At 46.0% G+C, this 17,182-nt stretch overlaps 1 protein-coding gene across 10 annotated transcripts in view; it reads left to right on the top strand.

Moving 5' to 3' along the window:
- The window catches only part of PLEKHM1 (pleckstrin homology and RUN domain containing M1), a 35,019-nt gene that overhangs the window by 6,466 nt on the left and 11,371 nt on the right, over positions 1–17,182 (top strand). For 8 of the 10 annotated variants that reach the window (XR_014792205.1, XR_014792206.1, XM_084857204.1 and 5 more), the window contains exons 4-8: positions 3,597–3,692; positions 5,873–6,120; positions 6,641–7,276; positions 8,236–8,653; positions 16,794–17,034. Coding sequence is in view for 8 of the 10 variants with exons in the window: in XM_084857204.1 (XP_084713330.1) it covers positions 3,639–3,692; positions 5,873–6,120; positions 6,641–7,276; positions 8,236–8,653; positions 16,794–17,034 (1,597 nt within the window). In the remaining 2 variants the exon portion in view is untranslated. Of the gene's footprint in view, positions 1–2,426; positions 2,509–3,596; positions 3,693–5,872; positions 6,121–6,640; positions 7,277–8,235; positions 8,654–16,793; positions 17,035–17,182 lie in introns of all 10 variants that reach the window. The other 2 variants (XM_084857206.1, XM_084857208.1) reach the window with 1 other exon arrangement.

Here is a 17,182-nt window from a genome sequence, read left to right on the forward strand (position 1 = left end):
TGAAAGAAGTGGCTTCTTGGAAGTAACTGCAGGTAACAATGCTTTGATTTACAATGGTATGATTCTGGGTTGCTAATATCTTGTTTAGGTGCAGCTTTAACTAACAATATACACAGATCAGGTGATTTTCTGAATGCAATATATGGTGGAGAATTAATGGCTTCTGTTAAACGAGCACAATAGGTTGTAATAGGGTAACATACCAAAAAACTGGAGCAGCCTGTTGCAAGACATTTCAACTCTCCTGCACATAGTCTCTTGGATTTACAGTTGGTTCCAATAGAATGAACAAATGACCCTAATATGCTTGACAAAGGAAGAATTTCTGGATCAGTAGACTCAGAACTCTTAGTCCAAATGGCCTTAATCTGGAGGACAATTCATAAGTTTTATACCACTCATACCTCTGTTTTTTCTCCTAAGAAACTTAAATCTCCAGACATTCCAGACTGCCACTCCTGATGCCCATTTAACCATGCAGCTACTGATGAGGGCGGAAGCTGAAACGTTTAGCTTAAAATATATTTTTTAATACTCTGTTGTTAGTCTTAAGACTGACTGCATCCATAGTGGATCCAGAGCCTCCTTGTTGCTTTGCTGTTGTGCTGCTTTACACCTGCCCCCCTCTCTCTCTCTGGCTGGGTTTGCACATCACTTTAAGCCACTGTGGTTTATAAGCTACTCACAGTAGCTTATAAACCACCATGGTTTATCATGTCGTCTGCGAGTGGTTTTTCCCAACCACGGTGACTTATTAAGCCAGAATAAGCCACCCTGATAAGCCATGGTCTGCAGTGAGGTTTATTTAAATCATCATGGCTTATCTTGTTGTCTGGCGCTCCACAGTGGCTTAAAGAGTGGTTTAAAGATGGCCTACAGAGTTGCTTGGCAAGAGCAGTCAGAACCGCTAACACCATTGTGATCCAGCTGGCAGATCTCAGTTTCTGAGATCTGCCTAGCAACAGATTGTGCTCTGGGAAGGGAAGGTGAAGGGGAGGGGAGGGGAGGGGTGGGGGAGAATTAAGGGAATGAAAGGGTAGCAAGCAGGTGGTTTCTGGTCAGTTTTCTGTGAAAAAGGGAAGTTGCATAGTTATCCAGTACAGCATTTAGAGGCTCCCCATGAGGATTGTAAAAGCACATATAAAAGTTCACCCCATTCCAGCAAACTGTCAAGGAGTTAGAGCCCGCACCCCCCTTTTGGTGCACATGGGCGGGGATCAGGGAACAGCTTTGAAAACCAGCTGGGAAGTGGGTGGGAGGAGGGAGCAGGAAGGAACACTGTGAGGATTGGGGCGCTGCTGGTTGGGTGGGGCAGCAGGGGAGCAGAAAAGCAGCTAACACTTGGCAGTGCGCTAATAATGGCGGGGATCCAGCAGAGACAGAAGAACACCCACCTAGCATGAGACAGCCAATCAGAGAGATGCAGGTGACTTAGCGGCAGCACAGGGGACGCCAGGATTTGGTTTCCTATGCAAAGTAAGGTGGGATACCATCCTGGTCGAGCGGGAGGACTATGGGGGGGCAGGGCAAGGGCAGAGAAAATAAGCTACGCACAGTAGCTTATTTGTCCAGTCGTGTGGGGGATACTGTAGCTTATAAACCATCATGGCTTCAAGTGACGTGCGAACCCAGCTGCTGTCTCTTTTCTATATATATATATATATATATATATATATATACACACACACGCGCGCACACACACACTCATATATATATATATATATATAATCGCCAGTGGAGGGAGAGGAAAGCACTTTGTGCATGTTTAGAAGCACACTTGTGGTATGATTTCTCATACTAAAGTTGAGCCCTGGCACTGAAAATAGGTTATGGAGCCGTCCTATCATATACTCAACACACTAACAGGACTGGGCTAGGCAAACCATTGGTAGTCTAGTCTAAAATGACTAGCAGTGGATTTCCAAGTTTTCACTCGGGCTTTCATGGCCCCACTACCCAAGATAAGCCCTGCTACTGGAGATTCTGTACATTGAGCCTGGACCCCTCTGGATGCAAAGATGTGTTTTGATCCCACTGCACTATGGTCCCAACTCTTCTCGCAACTCTAAAAAACTCTTGGCTTCCTAAGAATTTGCTGCATTCTTCCAGTATGTTCATTTTTAGGCTGAAGGGAGTATGACTCCTATAAGGCCACTCAGTGAATTTGCGCCAGGAGTGGTATTTGAACTTGGGACTCTGAGGGGGCAGAGGTTTAACCACTGTTATATACCACCTCTCTGTTTTCTATGGAAGGGAGGGCTTGTTCCTGTCCCTCTGGACAGGAGGTCAGTTTAGGAGAAGTGCCGCTTGTGGTTGCTGCGCTCAGCTTTTAAGATTGCAGCATTCAGAGTTCAGGAAGTCTTGTGACAAGCCCAGCCTGGAGGCACGGGGCTGATTCTCTTCCCCTCCCTGTCCTTTCTCCCCAGGTGGCTTTTGCCAGAGGCTGTCTAGTTTGTCTGCTGCTTGAACTCTGTGCCCCCCCCCATCCCCCTGCTCCCAACAGCGCAGGTTGGTGTTTGTGTGTCTATAGTCTGTGGGTTTGACTAGAGGTGAAGAGCAGCTGTTTACATCCTGGCACTCTTGACTGTCATGACTGGTGAATTGGCTTACTAGGAAACAGGAGGAGAGGGAGACTAGTAATCTGATATTGGGTGCTTCACAGCCTTCCTCTGGGGAATTGGAGAGTAGCACAGCAGCTGACAGATTGTTGAGCGCTCCGGTGAAGTTTCTCATGTGAAGGCTCAGTGGACAGGAGTTACTCATGCTTGGGCCCTGCCAGATGATCATGTTTGGGGTTTTGAAGGAATTTTGTCATTGGTCAGATTGGCCGGTGACCCAGTGTGGTGTGTTGGGGATGGGCTACATATGGTTTGGCTCACTTGCCTGAGTCACCTGGAGCTGTTCTGTGAATACATTTCTGTAGTTCACTTGCTCTCTGCTTGTCCTGTTCTGGACTCTGGATTGTGTAGACTGATCTTTTGGGGTCTTTGGGTGGATGGTGGTATTCCCTATCACGGGCTGTGATTAGATGGCCTTTTGGTTACATCCTAGTCTATTATTCTGGTGTAGGAATGGGGAACATATTTCATCCCGAGAGCCACATTCCTTCATGGGTAACCTTCGGGGCGGGGGGGAAACCCACACCATTCCGCCTATTGGAGCTGCTGGGAGGATTTTTTCAAGCCTAACTGCTCGGGGGACGCTAAGGAAGGGGGTTTGTGGGTCACATTGGGAGGTCCCACAGGCCACCAGTTCCCACCCCTGCTACAGTGTGTCTCCAGTCCCCACCCCTGCTACAGTGTGTCTCCAGTCCCCACCCCTGCTACAGTGTGTCTCCAGTCCCCACCCCTGCTACAGTGTGTCTCCAGTCCCCACCCCTGCTACAGTGTGTCTCCAGTCCCCACCCCTGCTACAGTGTGTCTCCAGTCCCCACCCCTGCTACAGTGTGTCTCCAGTCCCAAACTCCACTTATGTGTGCTTGTCATTACCTAAATCAGGAGGTGGTAGGTATTCCGGACTAAATAATGCAGAGTTCACAGTCGTGATCTTGCTTATGTGGTAGTCAGCTACCCTCCTTTCTGCTTGCCTTTCTTCAGATTATCATGTAATTCCAGAGCTGGGCAGAAGCCGAGGTAAACATGCATTCCAGCCACACAGCTGAGAATGGGTGCCAGTCGCAGGAAGTTACCCAGGTAAGTACTGTTTGCTGAGCTGCTCTATGGAGATGAGGCTGCATTGGCCGTAGGGATATCCAGTGGCTGAGAAACAGTTTCCAGGGCTTTCTAGAGGAAGGGACTGAGTGTAAGTGGAATTGGTCATAACACACATGGATAGTTTTCATATGACTCCTTTCCATCCTATTGGGGTTCAGTGGAGGAAAGATACTACTACTTCTGTCAAACATGGATGGTGGCACTTGAATTGAATGCATACCAAAAACTAGTTTGAAACTTGCTGTGGGACTCATTCTGGACAGAGCACGTTGGCACAGCTCCCAAATTTCCAAACAATATTGATAGTTGTCAGCATTTCTCTCTCCCCTTCCCCTAATTTTTGTCTTATAGAAGCTTACCCAATACCTTCATTCAGTTTTCTAGTGAACTAGGTGGGCAACTTTGGGGGGTCCAGGACCACTTTCCATCCCCTGGATCCCCCTGCAGGCCGCACTCCTGTCAGTGGCAAAAAACCCCCCCACTGGTTTCCCAATGAAGTTTGGCAGCAAACTGACAGGGGCTGATCAACCAATGTGAGAAGCTTCCCCCCCACAATGTGAGAGACTTCCCCCATCCTTCTTTACAGCTGACAAAGCTGTGAGCGATCAAAGCTTCACATTAATTACTCCAAAGCAAACATTAAACACAGGTGCAGCCTTCTTTCTCTGGTGAAGCTCCTGATGCTGCAAACAATCGAAGTTTCGTATTAATTACTCCCTTACAGCTGAGAAAGCAGCTTCGACATAGCGCTTCACAGCCTTTAGGAGAGTTAACCCTCTAAATACTTGAAGCACCGTGGCTCCAACCAGCCCCCTTTCTAATCCCCTTTCTGCTGAAGCTCCCAATGCTGCAAAGGATCGAAGCTGCAAATGAGTTACTTCTGAAAAGCAAGGAGGCAAACATCAAAGATATGCGGCTTTGACATTAAGGCTCCGAAATGCGTTATTTCAATGCATGGAAATCTCGGTAACTTCTGGAGTACACATTTCGGGAACAAGCCTTATTGACCACAGTGGGAGTTACTTCTTAGTAGGCACGCATGTGTTTGTGCTGGGAAACACAGGGAAGGAAACCAGCCCCCTTTCTAACCCGATGCAGCACAGGGTCAAAGGTGTGAATTAGTTACTTCTGAATGGCAATAAACCAAACAACGGAGAATTGCAGCTTCAACATAGTGCTTTACAGCCATTAGGGAATTAGTGCTTTAAAATGGGGTTGGACTCAATGGTTTTATAGGCCCCTTCCAACCCTACTATTCTATGATTCTATGACTATTCTGTGTGCTATTTCGATTGAGGGGGATCTCTGTAAATTCTGAAGTGCGCATTCAGGGGACAAGCCTCATTGACCACAATGGGAGTTACTTCTGAGTAGACACTAATTGGTTTGTGCTGGGAAATACAGGGATGGGAAACACAGGGTCAGGAAACATCCCTTGGCCAGGGTCAGGGTGAAAGGCACACCTTTGGGCACCTTGATCTGATAATGAGAAGCACAACTTTACAAAATCTGAAAACTTATAAAAAAAAAACCAAAAAACCCCCCTCCAACATCTTAGATAGAAATCTGAGTCTAGGGTTGTCTTTCGATAAATAATATTCACAGTCCTCTGTCATCCTCTGACCATGTGTTCGTATGAGCTTTTGAAAACTGCCCTTCAAGAAAGGCAGGTGGGCACAGTTTGAAAGGGTAGATCTTGTGAGTATTGCTGTTGGGTATAATCGACCTTAAGATGACAATACCAATACCACAAGGAAAACTAAGAGTTAGAGATAATTGCATTGCCAAGTTGTGACGTCTCTTTAATCAGCCTCTTCTTGACTGTCATATCAAGCGTGTTGAGAGCTTAAACAGGTAATTCCTAATATGAAGAAAGAGTGCTGGATTTATTACCCGAGATACACGGTATTGGATGTTCAAACAGACACAGATTAGGCAGCTTGAAGCTGGGTACATGACTCAGTCTCAAATAGTACATAAGTAATGCCTTGTCTGTATGGACTTTAGCTTTCTAATTCTCTTCCATATCCTTTCCAACATCTTTCTTGAGCTGCTGGGCCTCGCCACTGTCTGCAGCACTGTTGGCAATGATCTTGGAGTGAGGTGATTTATCTAATCTTGACCCAACCCAATACAGCCTGTGTTCTCTGTTACTCTAGTTGATCAAGAAGCAGCTGGTGAACTCTATCAAGGCCCTGCAGAAACATTATGTGACCTCTGATGCACTTGTAACCAGTGATGATGGGGACGCCAACACCCTCTGCTGTGCACTAGAGGCAGTGTTTGTGCATGGTTTGAAGGCCAAGCACATCAAAGCAGAAGTCGGAGCAAAAGGGAGAAAACTTGGGGGGCGTCTGCCCCTTCCCCAGCCAGTGTTCTGGGCCCTGCTGAAATCTATTACACACAGGTGAGGTAGGGGAGCCTGCTATTTTGTGGGATGAGATTACTTCCATCACTAAAATTTACTAACTATGTGTGTTTAACATCACTTTGGGCTGTATTTTTATTTGCTATGCTGGTCATTGACCATAACAATAAATTATTGATTGACATTGCTTTGGGGTGGGGGGTGGGTGATGCCGGGGTGAGATTTCTGGATGCAAAGAATGAGCAAAGTTGTTTAATGTAAAGGGATATGGCTAATAAAGGGACTCCTGTTCTCAGAAGCCTTGCAAGGGTTTCAGTAGATACAGACAATAACCAAGTGGTGCAGTTCTCCATCCTCACTCACCTCGCAATCCCTTGGTGTTTTCTTCTTTTCATTCCACCCTCCATCAAATCCCTTGGGAGTGTGTTGCACCTGGCCTTCTCTGATGAGCCACATCTACAGGCGGCTCAAAGCCCTCCTCGCTTTCTTCTGCTCTTTGGAGCTGCAGCTTTAACAGGCTTTGGGCACTCTCCCTCTTTTTTTGCTTCTCCCTCTCCAGAAACATCATTTCTGAGCTGGAACACTTGGACTTCATCAACACAGATGTGGGCCGCTGCCGTGCATGGCTGAGGCTGGCACTGAATGACGGCCTCATGGAGTGCTACCTGAAACTCTTGCTCCATGAAAAGGCCCACCTCTCTGAGTATTACTGTTCACCAGCTCTGCTTCTGGACACCGAGGAGGTTGAATTCCTCCTCAGTTACTTGCAGGGCTTGTCCTCCCTGGCCTTTGCCCTCTCCTACAAGTCAGCAGTGCTGAATGAATGGACTGTCACACCGTTATCCCTGTCAGGCCTTTGCCCAGCCTCAGAGCTGCTGGAGCCCCTTGTGGAGTTGGAGCCCCGGAGGAAGGAGTCGCTGGGCTCCCTCTCGCAGTCTTCTGGCTCTGATGAAGTTGAAGCACACCCAGCCATGTTGCCTGTCACTAAAAGCCAGCAGGCAGATAAACTCACAGCCTCCAACCTGAGCATCAGCACAGCAGGTTCCTCCCAGCTCTCTTCAAGCCTCAGCTCCGACAGCCTTCTACCTGGGACCTCCACCTGTACCCAGAGCCCTGACAAAGGTGAGGAGCCCACCTTGGATGACTCTAAACTTGGCAGGGCAACAGCAAAAGACTTGGACCAGTCCCTCCAAGAGTAAGTATGCGGGTGAGCAATATGGGCCTTATTATATCTAAGCGTTGTAATGGTTTTATTTTGTCCTCATCTTCCTCTAGATGAACCCGGGAGGCTCTAGATGAATAGCAGCATGTTATTAAAGTAATACTTCCTGGAAGCCTGATAGCTGGGCTTGATGGTGTTATAGGCCCCTTCCAACCATACTGGCTGGCTGGATCAATATAATTTTTTCTGCATTCTCCTCTTCCCCATCCTCCAAAGAATGTTGCCCTGCCTGCCATTAGATCTTTTTGTGAGATGTTTCTGCCTTTTTAGCTCTGTGTGAGGTGTTCCTTCAGTTAAACAGACCTTCCACTTCCCTCACAGCAGTTGTTCTGATTTACAGCTTTCCATTTGGAATGTTCATGCCATTATAGCAAGTGGCCAAGAGGCTTACCTGTAGTTGGCAGGTGATGCCTGGTTTTGAACCTGTTATGTACTTACCAGATTGAGCATTCAGAGTTGACCAATTTCACAATAACTAACCTTTTGTGGTAGGACACTGTTTCCATTTTTACAGGCTGAGCAAACTGTGACTGAGTGTGACTGACTTATTCAATAAGTTCATGGCTAAGGAGGAATTTGAACTCATTTCCAAGTTGCAACATATCACCTACTCTACAGCCCAATGTGTGACTACAGATGTCACTCCCAAAAGGAAGTTCTGGACTATGCCAAATAAAATCATGAAGAACTAACACATTTTTATACATGTTAAATTGGCTGTATTAAAATGCCTTATTTTAGGCTGGGTTTGGTGCAAAAGAATTGTTATGCTAGGACATTAAGCTATGTGCGACTGGAGGCAAGGTGATGGTTCCAGGGTTTTTGAGCGCCTTACCTTTTGAATCCACATAGTATAGTGGGAGACGTGATCACTAGAGGCATGCTTTTCCCTCTCTCTTGAATTTTGTTTAACCTATTATTTTTCTGTCAAGGGTGCTGGCAGAATTCAGCAGAGCACAGAGAAAGTCAGAATCTATAGGAGTTAAGCAAGTTCACATCGTATCTGACTCTTCCTCATCATGGCACACCTTTCCTGCCACCAGTGTCTGCACTGCACATCTTCCTTGTGCTGTAACAGCTGAATGCCTTGTTGACATCAAGCCGCCTCCTACCACTGCAAATCTGCAGTTTCTGAATCCAGGCAACCCACTTAAAACTGGAGAAGTGGCTGTTTGTACCAAGATACAGCAGACATCTGTGCCAGTCATAATGCACGTCGCCAAAGGAGTTGTGGATATGTCCCAAACTCATCATATCAAGAGAGGAGCTAAAGATGGGATCAACCAAGTCAATGGCCATGAGGGAAGCCATCCAGAGACAGAACAACTTCTCTCCCCAGTGGCCTGTCTGGTAGGAGTTGCCTTTATCATTATACATACTGGCGGTGGGCAGCTTATGGTCTTCCAGGTGCTTTCATCTACAGCTCATATTATCATCCCTCACCATTGGCTGTGTTGGCTAAGGCTCATAGGGGTCGTAGGCCAAAACATTTGGAGGGCCACACCCACCCCTGATAATACACTAAGAGCACTCTCAGTTCCCTGAGTGCTGGTGGTTCATGTAGCCAAACATGGCACCACCCAGCTCAAGGAGGAGGTATCAGTAGGCTTGGGGGAACCCCGAGTAGAAAAGTACAAAAACATCCAGGAGGGAATCCAATAACAGCCCAATAAGGACTGAGCATGCTCAGTGACCACATAATCGCTTGCAGGGTGGGTGGAGAACTGGGTGGGAGTGGGAAGTGAAGGAAGTGTCACAGAGGAGGGCATGGTTGACTGACTGGAAGGCTGCACAGCAGCACTCCAAACCATCATTCTGTTGCAGGTCTTACTCGTTTTCCTTATATTTACATTTCTGTAGATATATTCAGGTGCGAAAAGGTTTGGGGAATTAAAGATGACAGATGCTATAAAACAACTGGTTTATTCTGAAATGAGCTGTAATAAGCATTACACGTGCTGTAGCCCTTGAGACAGGACAGGTCAGAAATTCAGCCAAATTAATATGACCTTTAGCTAATATGATCTTGCCTCCTCAAAGATTTCATAAAGTCCTACAAGGTTTTGTTAAAATATTAACTATTCCACTGGTTTGCTTTTTTAAATTGAAAATTGAACTTCCATATAGGTATAATTTCCAGAAGGGTAGCAATGTTAGTCTGTTACAGCAAAAAGAACCAAGTCTTTTAGCACATTTCACAAATATAACTATGGTGACAATTGTAAAAACACAAAACCTTTGCTCAAAAATTAAGAAAAACTAGAAGCCCAACCACTCATTGGTTGTGCATGCATGTTGGGGGAGTGGGGGCTATTGTGTGTGGTTTTCGTGACTTCTTGGCCAACCTTAGAATTTTCTGAGGTCATCATGTGATTTTAAGGGATTTTGAATAGTGAAATGGGATGTTGTCTGCCAGAGCATTAGCCTAACCTGAGTGGGTTTGCTCATGTTCCTGGTCATCCTTATAATAACCATGTAAGTCATTTTCACTGTATTACAGATGTGGTGGGGTTAAGGACATAAGAGCTGTGCTGGATCAGACCAGGGGTCCATCTAGTCCAGCATTCTGTTCACACAGTGACCAACCAGCTATCGACCGGGAAACCACAAGCAGGGCATGAGCGCAGCAGCATCCTCCCACCCTTGTTCCCCAGCAACTGGTGTACATAGGCCCACTGGTACGGGAGATAGTATATAGCCATCAAGATTAGTAGCCATTGATAGACTTCTCCAGGAATTTGTGTAACCCCCTTTTAAAGCCATCCAAGTTGGTGGCTATCACTACATCTTCGGGTAGCAAATTCTATAGTTTATCTATTTGCTTTGTGAAGAGGCACTTCCTTTTATCTGTCCTGAATCTCCCACCAATCAGCTTCATGGGATGTCCCTAGGTTCTAGTATTATGAGAGAGGGAGAAAAAGGTCTCCCTGTCCACATTCTCCACACCATGCATAATTTTGTACACTTCCATCATGTCTCCCCTTACCCTCCTTTTTCCCAAACTAAACAAGCCCAGCTGTTGTATACTTCTCTCATAGGGGAGATGCTTCAGCCCCTTGATCATTTTAATTGTCCTTTTTGCACCTTTTCCAGCTCTACAATATTGTTTTTTAGGTGTGGTGACCAGAACTGTACACAGTATTCCAAGTGTGGTCGCACCATAGATTTGTATAGGGGCAGTATGATGTTGGCAGTTTTATTCTCAGTCCCTCTTCTAATTATGCCTAACATGGAGTTTGCCTTTTTTACAGCAGCTGCACACTGCGTTGACGTCTTCATTGAGCTGTCCACCACAACACCAACATCTCTTTCCTCGTCAGTCACCACTAGCTCAGATCCCTTCAGGCTATACTTGAAGTTGGGATTTTTTGCCCCCAAAAATCATTTGCATCATTTTACACTTGCTTACCTCGAACCACATTTGCCATTTAGATGCCCATTCTCCCAGTTTGGAGAGATCCTTTTGGAGCTCTTCACAATCCCTTTTGGTTTAACCACCGTAAATAGTTTGGTGTCATCCTTAAACTTGTCCACTTCACTGCTCACTCCTAATTCCAGATCGTTTATGAACAGGTTGAAAAGCATTGGTCCTAATGCAGATCCCTGTGGGACCCCACTATTTATTTCCCTCCATTGGGAGAATTTACCATTTATTCCTACTCTCTGCGTTCTGTTCTTTAACCAGGTACTGATCCATAAGAGGACCTGTCCTCTTATTCCATGACTGTTAAGTTTTCTCAGGAGTTTTTGGTGAGGGACTTTGTCAAAAGCCTTTTGAAAGTCCAAGTAAACAATGTCTACCGGATCACCCCTGTCTACATGTTTATTGACACTCTCAAAGAACTCTACAAGGTTAGTGAGACAGGACTTACCTTTGCAGAAGCCGTGTTGATTCTTTTTCAGCAGGGCTTATCCTTCTATATGCTGCCTAATTTTATCTTTAATAATGCCTTCAGCCAATTTACCCAAAACAGATGTTAAGCTAACTGGCCTGTAATTTCACGGATCCCCCCTAGATCCCTTTTTGAAAATTGGTGTGACATTGGCCATCTTCCAGTCCTCTGGTAGAGACATGTTGCATATTTTAGTTAGAAGAGCAGCAATTTCATAACTGAGTTCTTTGAGAACTCTAGGATGCATACTATCTGGGCCCGGTTATTGATTTGCTTTCAATTTATCAATAAGGTTGAGAACTTCATCTTTTGTCACCACTCTTTGCCTCAGTTCCTCAGACTCCCTTCCTGAAAACATCAGTTCAGGCACAAGTATCTGTCCTATATCTTCTGCAGTGAAGACAGATGAAAAGAATTAATTCATTCAGCTTCTCTGCAATCTCCTTGTCCTCCTTCAGTACTCCTTTAACTCCATCGTCATCCAGTGGTCCAACTGCCTCCCGGAGTGGTTTTCTGCTTCTGATATATTTAAAGAATTCTTCATTGTTCGCCTTGATAGTGCTAGCAATATGCTGTTTAAAATGCTTTTTTGCATCTCATTATCTGCTTGCATTACCTTTGTGCAAGCTTGTGCTCCCTTTTGTTTTTCTCGCTAGGGCAAGACTTCCATTTTCTAAAGGAAGCTCCCTTTTCTCTAATAGCTTCCTTGATGCTGCTCATTTACCATGCTGGCAACTGCTTGGACTTGATGCTACCTTTCCTGACCTGTGGTATACATTTTAGCTGGGCTTCTATTATTGTGATTTTGAGTAATCTCCAGGCATTTTGAAGGGATTTAACCCTCCTGACTCCCCTTTCAACTTCCTTTTCACCAGTTCCCTGATTTTGGAGAAGTTTTCTTTTTTGAAATCAAATGTGACTATGCTGGAGTTCCTGGGCAATTTTCCACTTAAATATATACAAAATCTGATAGCACTGTGGTCACTGTTTCCAACTGGTTCAACAACATTTACATCTCATACTGGGTCCTGGGCGACACCACTTAGGATTAAATTCAAGGCCACCTCCCCTCTGGTCAGTTCCATGACCAACTGTTCTAGGGCACAATCGTTTAGGGCATCAAGAAATGTAACCTCTTTGTCATGACTGGAACATGCATTTTTCCGTTAAATGTAGGCGTAATTGGAGTCACACATTATTACAACAACACCTTGTTTGGAGGCCTCCCTGATTTCGTTTTCCATCTCAAGGTCACTCTTGAGCATTCTGGTCTGGGGGACGATAGCACGTTCCTAACACTAAATTAGTTTTGGAGCCTGGTATTGTCACCCACAGCGCTTCTGTGGAAGAACCTACCCCTTTTACGTGTTCTAGTCCGCTCCATACTATGCCCTCTTTGACGTACAGAGCAACACCTCCCCCAGTACGCCCTCCTCTGTCCTTCCTGTAGAGTTTATATCCAGAGATGACCGTATCCCACTGGTTCTCTCCACTCTACCAGGTTTCTGTAACGCCCACTATATCCAGGTTTTCCTTTAAAATCAAGCACTCCAACTCTCCCATTTTGGTGTGGAGGCTTCTAGCATTTGCATAGGAACACCTCTACACAGTATCCTTCCCCAGATGCCTCTGGCATGTGCATCTTTTGCTATGGGATGTTGGCCCCTTTCATTGGTTGTTATGTTCTACCATGTGCTCCTGGCCTATTTCCTCCCCTCCTACATTTGGGCAATCAAAAACATTTTCATTTTCATCCCTTTGGGATGATTTCACCCGAACCAGATGCTTCCCAGCTCCTGTCGGCTTTCCCCCAGGGTTTCATTTAAAAGCTGCTCTGCCACCTTTTTTATGTTTAGCGCCAGCAGTCTGGTTCCATTTTGGTTCAAGTGGAGCCCGGCTTGTGCCAAATCGTTCCCCAGTGCCTAACAGATCTGAACCCCTCCTCCTGGCACCACCGTCTCATCCACGCATTGAGACTCCTCAGCTTTGCCCGTCTAGCTGGCCCTGTGCATGGAACAGGTAGCATTTCCGAGAAAGCCACCTTGGTTGTCCTGGATTTCAACCTCCTACCTAGCAACTTAAATTTGGCTTCCAGGACCTCATGGCTACATTTCCCCACATCGTTGGTACCAAAATAGACCACAACCACTGACTCCACCCCGGCACTATCCACTAGGCTATCTAGGCGGCGTGTGATAGCTGCAGCCTTCACATCAGGCAGGCAATTCACCATGCGGTCTATACGCCCAGCTGTCTTTGTGTCTAATAATTGTATCTCCCACTACCACAAGCCCCCTTCGCCCCAGAGGCACATCCTCGGCACGGGAGGATATTTGTTCATCTTCTGAGGAATGGGTCCCTTCTAAGAGATCATTTCCCTCTTCCTCAGAATGACGCCCTCCTTCCCCGAGACCCACATTCTCCATGACAACAGAGACACTGTCACCCTGGGAGTAGGACACAGCTAAAGAGCCCCTGAAGGTCTCATCCACCAACCTCTTTGTCTCTCTTAGCTTCTCCAGGTCAGCAACCTTGGCCTCAAGGGAATACGCTTGTTACCTGAGAGCCAGGAGCTCATTACACCAAGCACACATCCACAATTTCCATCCTGTGGGCAGATAGCCGTACGTGTGGCACTCAGTGCAATACACGGGATAGCCCCCACCCCCCTGCTTGCTTTCTACCTTCATAACTATTCTTTTATTTGGGTGTGTTTTCCCTGGAAAACGTAATTGTTTACTACGAGAAGGTGAAGAAATTATAGTTATTTATTTACAGTTACTTACTATGAGTAGGGGGGGAAGAGTTCACTGCCCTGGCTTCCTTGCCCTGTTGCTAAACTCATACAGTTGCTTAACTCGCTTGTTTGCTGATGTTTTGTCCATGGGGCTGAGACACTTCATCCCTGAGGTTCCTCGCACTTGGAGAGCTGACTCCCTCGCAAGCATGCCTCCTTACAGAGATAGGCCCCAGCATAGAGGCTTGCCTAATAAGCCCATTTAGTGAGATAAAAGCTAAACAGATTTTTTAATGTTAAATTTTAATTTATTTTTATTTTAATTTATAAGCTTTTCTTTATAAATCTAAACTCAAAGCAGACTCCATCATAAAACAATAACACATCATATAATACCTTAAAAGTCCAATGTAAAAATTCCAATTAACACCCCCGCCCCACAACAATGTACAAAAAACACTTGCAGAGAGCAGCAACACTAAACAAGGTAAAAAAAAATTGCTCCATCTCAATGAAGCACTTCCTGAAACAGCAATGTTTAGCATAAACGACTAGAGTGCTGGGGCCTTGCAGACCTCCTTAGAGGGGGCAGTCTGCAAAGTGTGCGCCATTCCCATTGAGCCTCATTCAGCCATGGCACCCAAAGCATGGCCTCTGATGTGTAAAGGAACATATGGAGCAGGGGCACATACAAAAGCAGACAGACCTAACCCGTTCAAACTTTTAAAGCAAAAACTAACACCTTAAACTGGACCTGGAAAGAAATGGGTAACTAGTAGAAATCAAGCAAGTATTGGCCTGGTTCGGTAGCACATGCTTTATTTAAACCATGATTTGTTGCCCTACCCGGGGTTTGTCTGGCAGATGATCAAACAAACCACAGTTTGTTTTCTCTGTCCCTGGGTTGTTTCCCTCCTCCTTTGCCCTCTCCCTCCTTGTATCCCAAATGCCTTTGCAGCACTGCAGTACTGGTATGTAAAGAGGCTGGGGGGTTTTATTGCTCTTGCCTGCTGCCTCTATAGCCTGGCAAAATAATTTATGAACAACCCACAATTCTGGGTTCATACATAACTAGAACCCATGGTTTAAACAACCATGGTTCACAATTCACCAACAAACCATGGGCTCTCTTCGTGGGCTGTTTCTGGTTAACAACCCATAGTTAATCCATAGTTCCGGGTCCACATATAACAACAACTCGTGATTCAACAAACCATGGTTAATGAAACCATGGCTAATTGAACCATGTTTTGTTATTATATGCAAACTAGGTCATTCTGTTCCGCTATTACATTCCAATCACCTAATCCCATTCAACAGTCTGACAGCAGCATTTTTCACTAATTGAAGTTTCCAAATGCTTTTTAAGGGCGATGAGCATGAATGGTAGTGGCAGGGTCCAGCTTTGTCCTGAAGGGTCATATCTGGCATACCAGACAAAGCTGGTCACAAGCTCTCCTCGTCACTGATGCCACCTGCACGTCAAGAAGGGATGCCAGATCAAGGAGCATCTTGAAGCTATGACTCTGATATGGATGGGGTTCCACTGCCCCTACAAAGAGGTGTAACCCCATTGGCCACCACTACAGTTCTTCCATCTTATCTGAGTTTCGGCTTGTTATGTCCCATTCAGTCCTTCGCAGCCATCAAACAATGGTCCAGAATTTTCCTGGATTTAGAGACACGAGACTGAGGGCCGGCCAGCCATCATCTGCTTATTAATGACTCCATTGCCTGAATCTCCAGAGGTCCTCACCCAGCAGTTTCACATAGATGTCAAAAAGCATTGGGCAGGGGGCGGGGGGGAGAATAGAACCCTGCACGTCATCCACTGGTACAGCCTTCCCCAATCTAGTATCCCCCATGTGTGCTGGACTGCAACTCCCATTGACCCCAGCCAGCATGGCCCAGGAACATGCTGGCTGGGGCCAATGGGAGTTGTAGTCCAGCACACATGGAAGGCACTAGATTGGGGAAGGCTGCACTAGGGCGACCAAGGAATTTTCAGTCCCCAGATGAGACCAAATACCTGAATGGAAAGGATGTACCACTCAAAACACCTTGCCAAAATGGAATGTTTGATAGATGTTCAAATCTGAAGGATCTAAAGATGATTTTTTTATTCAAGGACAGCCACTACCACCTCCAATGCACACATGGAACACAGACCCCTCTCAAAGATGCATTAATCATTTCACTAACCCAGGTGTTCATATGTGGCCAGGCTGACTATCCGACAAGGGTCAAACAGACAGATCATTGGCTACACTTCTCCAAGGATCCTGTCCACGTCCTCATATATATATAGATATGAGAACTGGCAGAATCCCCCTTGCTCATGAATTAGGTCCTTGGCAGTGATGAAGCAGTGATTTTTCAGGTTGGGAAATGCTTTTCCTTGCAGCTAAACTGGAAATTCTTCTCCTTGGTTTCATTTCCCCTGGCCTCAGAGTGCCTCCAGAGGAAGTCTTTCTCATGCTTGGCTGTCAGCCATTCTATGTCACACTCAGCAAGACGTAATGTCATCCTGCCTAGGATGTCTCCAGTAATCAGAGGTGTCTTGCTCTTGATCACGGAGGCTCCGTTATCTTTTCCTGAATTCTAACACTGTTCAAAACTGAGCGAAGGATCCTCACTCCCCTGCTCTGCCCCCAGGACTCATTTGACACGCCTTCTGCCCTCTCCCACCCCATTCTTGTCCATCAAACATAAGCTCCCTAGGCAGAGACTGCACCACTTCTGTAAAAGCGTTGTGTGCTGAGGGCACTTTGTTCTCCTGCATCAGCATATTGAATTCAATATAATATCCAGGTGGCAACAGCTCCAATAATGCATTTCTTTTATTTTTGTTCCCCAACAGAAAACAAGCTGGATCACTGAGGATGATTTTGACCTTCATCCTCCTCCTGAGAAGGCAGGAGAAGGCCTCTCCCAGTCACATCTTCCCTTGCCAGAGAGGCCTGTTGCCGGCCAGCCATCAATACCAAACAGTGCCCTGGATCAGGGCAGGCTTCATGCATCCTTGTCGGAGACCAGCAAACCCAAACCGTCCCCTGAGAGGGAACTGAAGGGCTTTTGTGTTGTTCACCGGAGGCAAATGGGTAAACTGTCTTTCTGCTAAGAAAATAATGAAGGGATGTGGGAGGAAATGGGCAAAACAGTCTGGTGGTTTGCAATGTTTGTAGTAGCTGGAGTACCATTGTCATTGATTACTTACAAATCACTTCTGCTGGAGGTGCCCTAGCCCGC

The sequence above is a fragment of the Heloderma suspectum genome, chromosome 5 (assembly GCF_057233095.1).
Source record: "Heloderma suspectum isolate Gila_16-S chromosome 5, 16-S_ref, whole genome shotgun sequence".
Lineage (NCBI taxonomy): Eukaryota > Metazoa > Chordata > Lepidosauria > Squamata > Helodermatidae > Heloderma > Heloderma suspectum.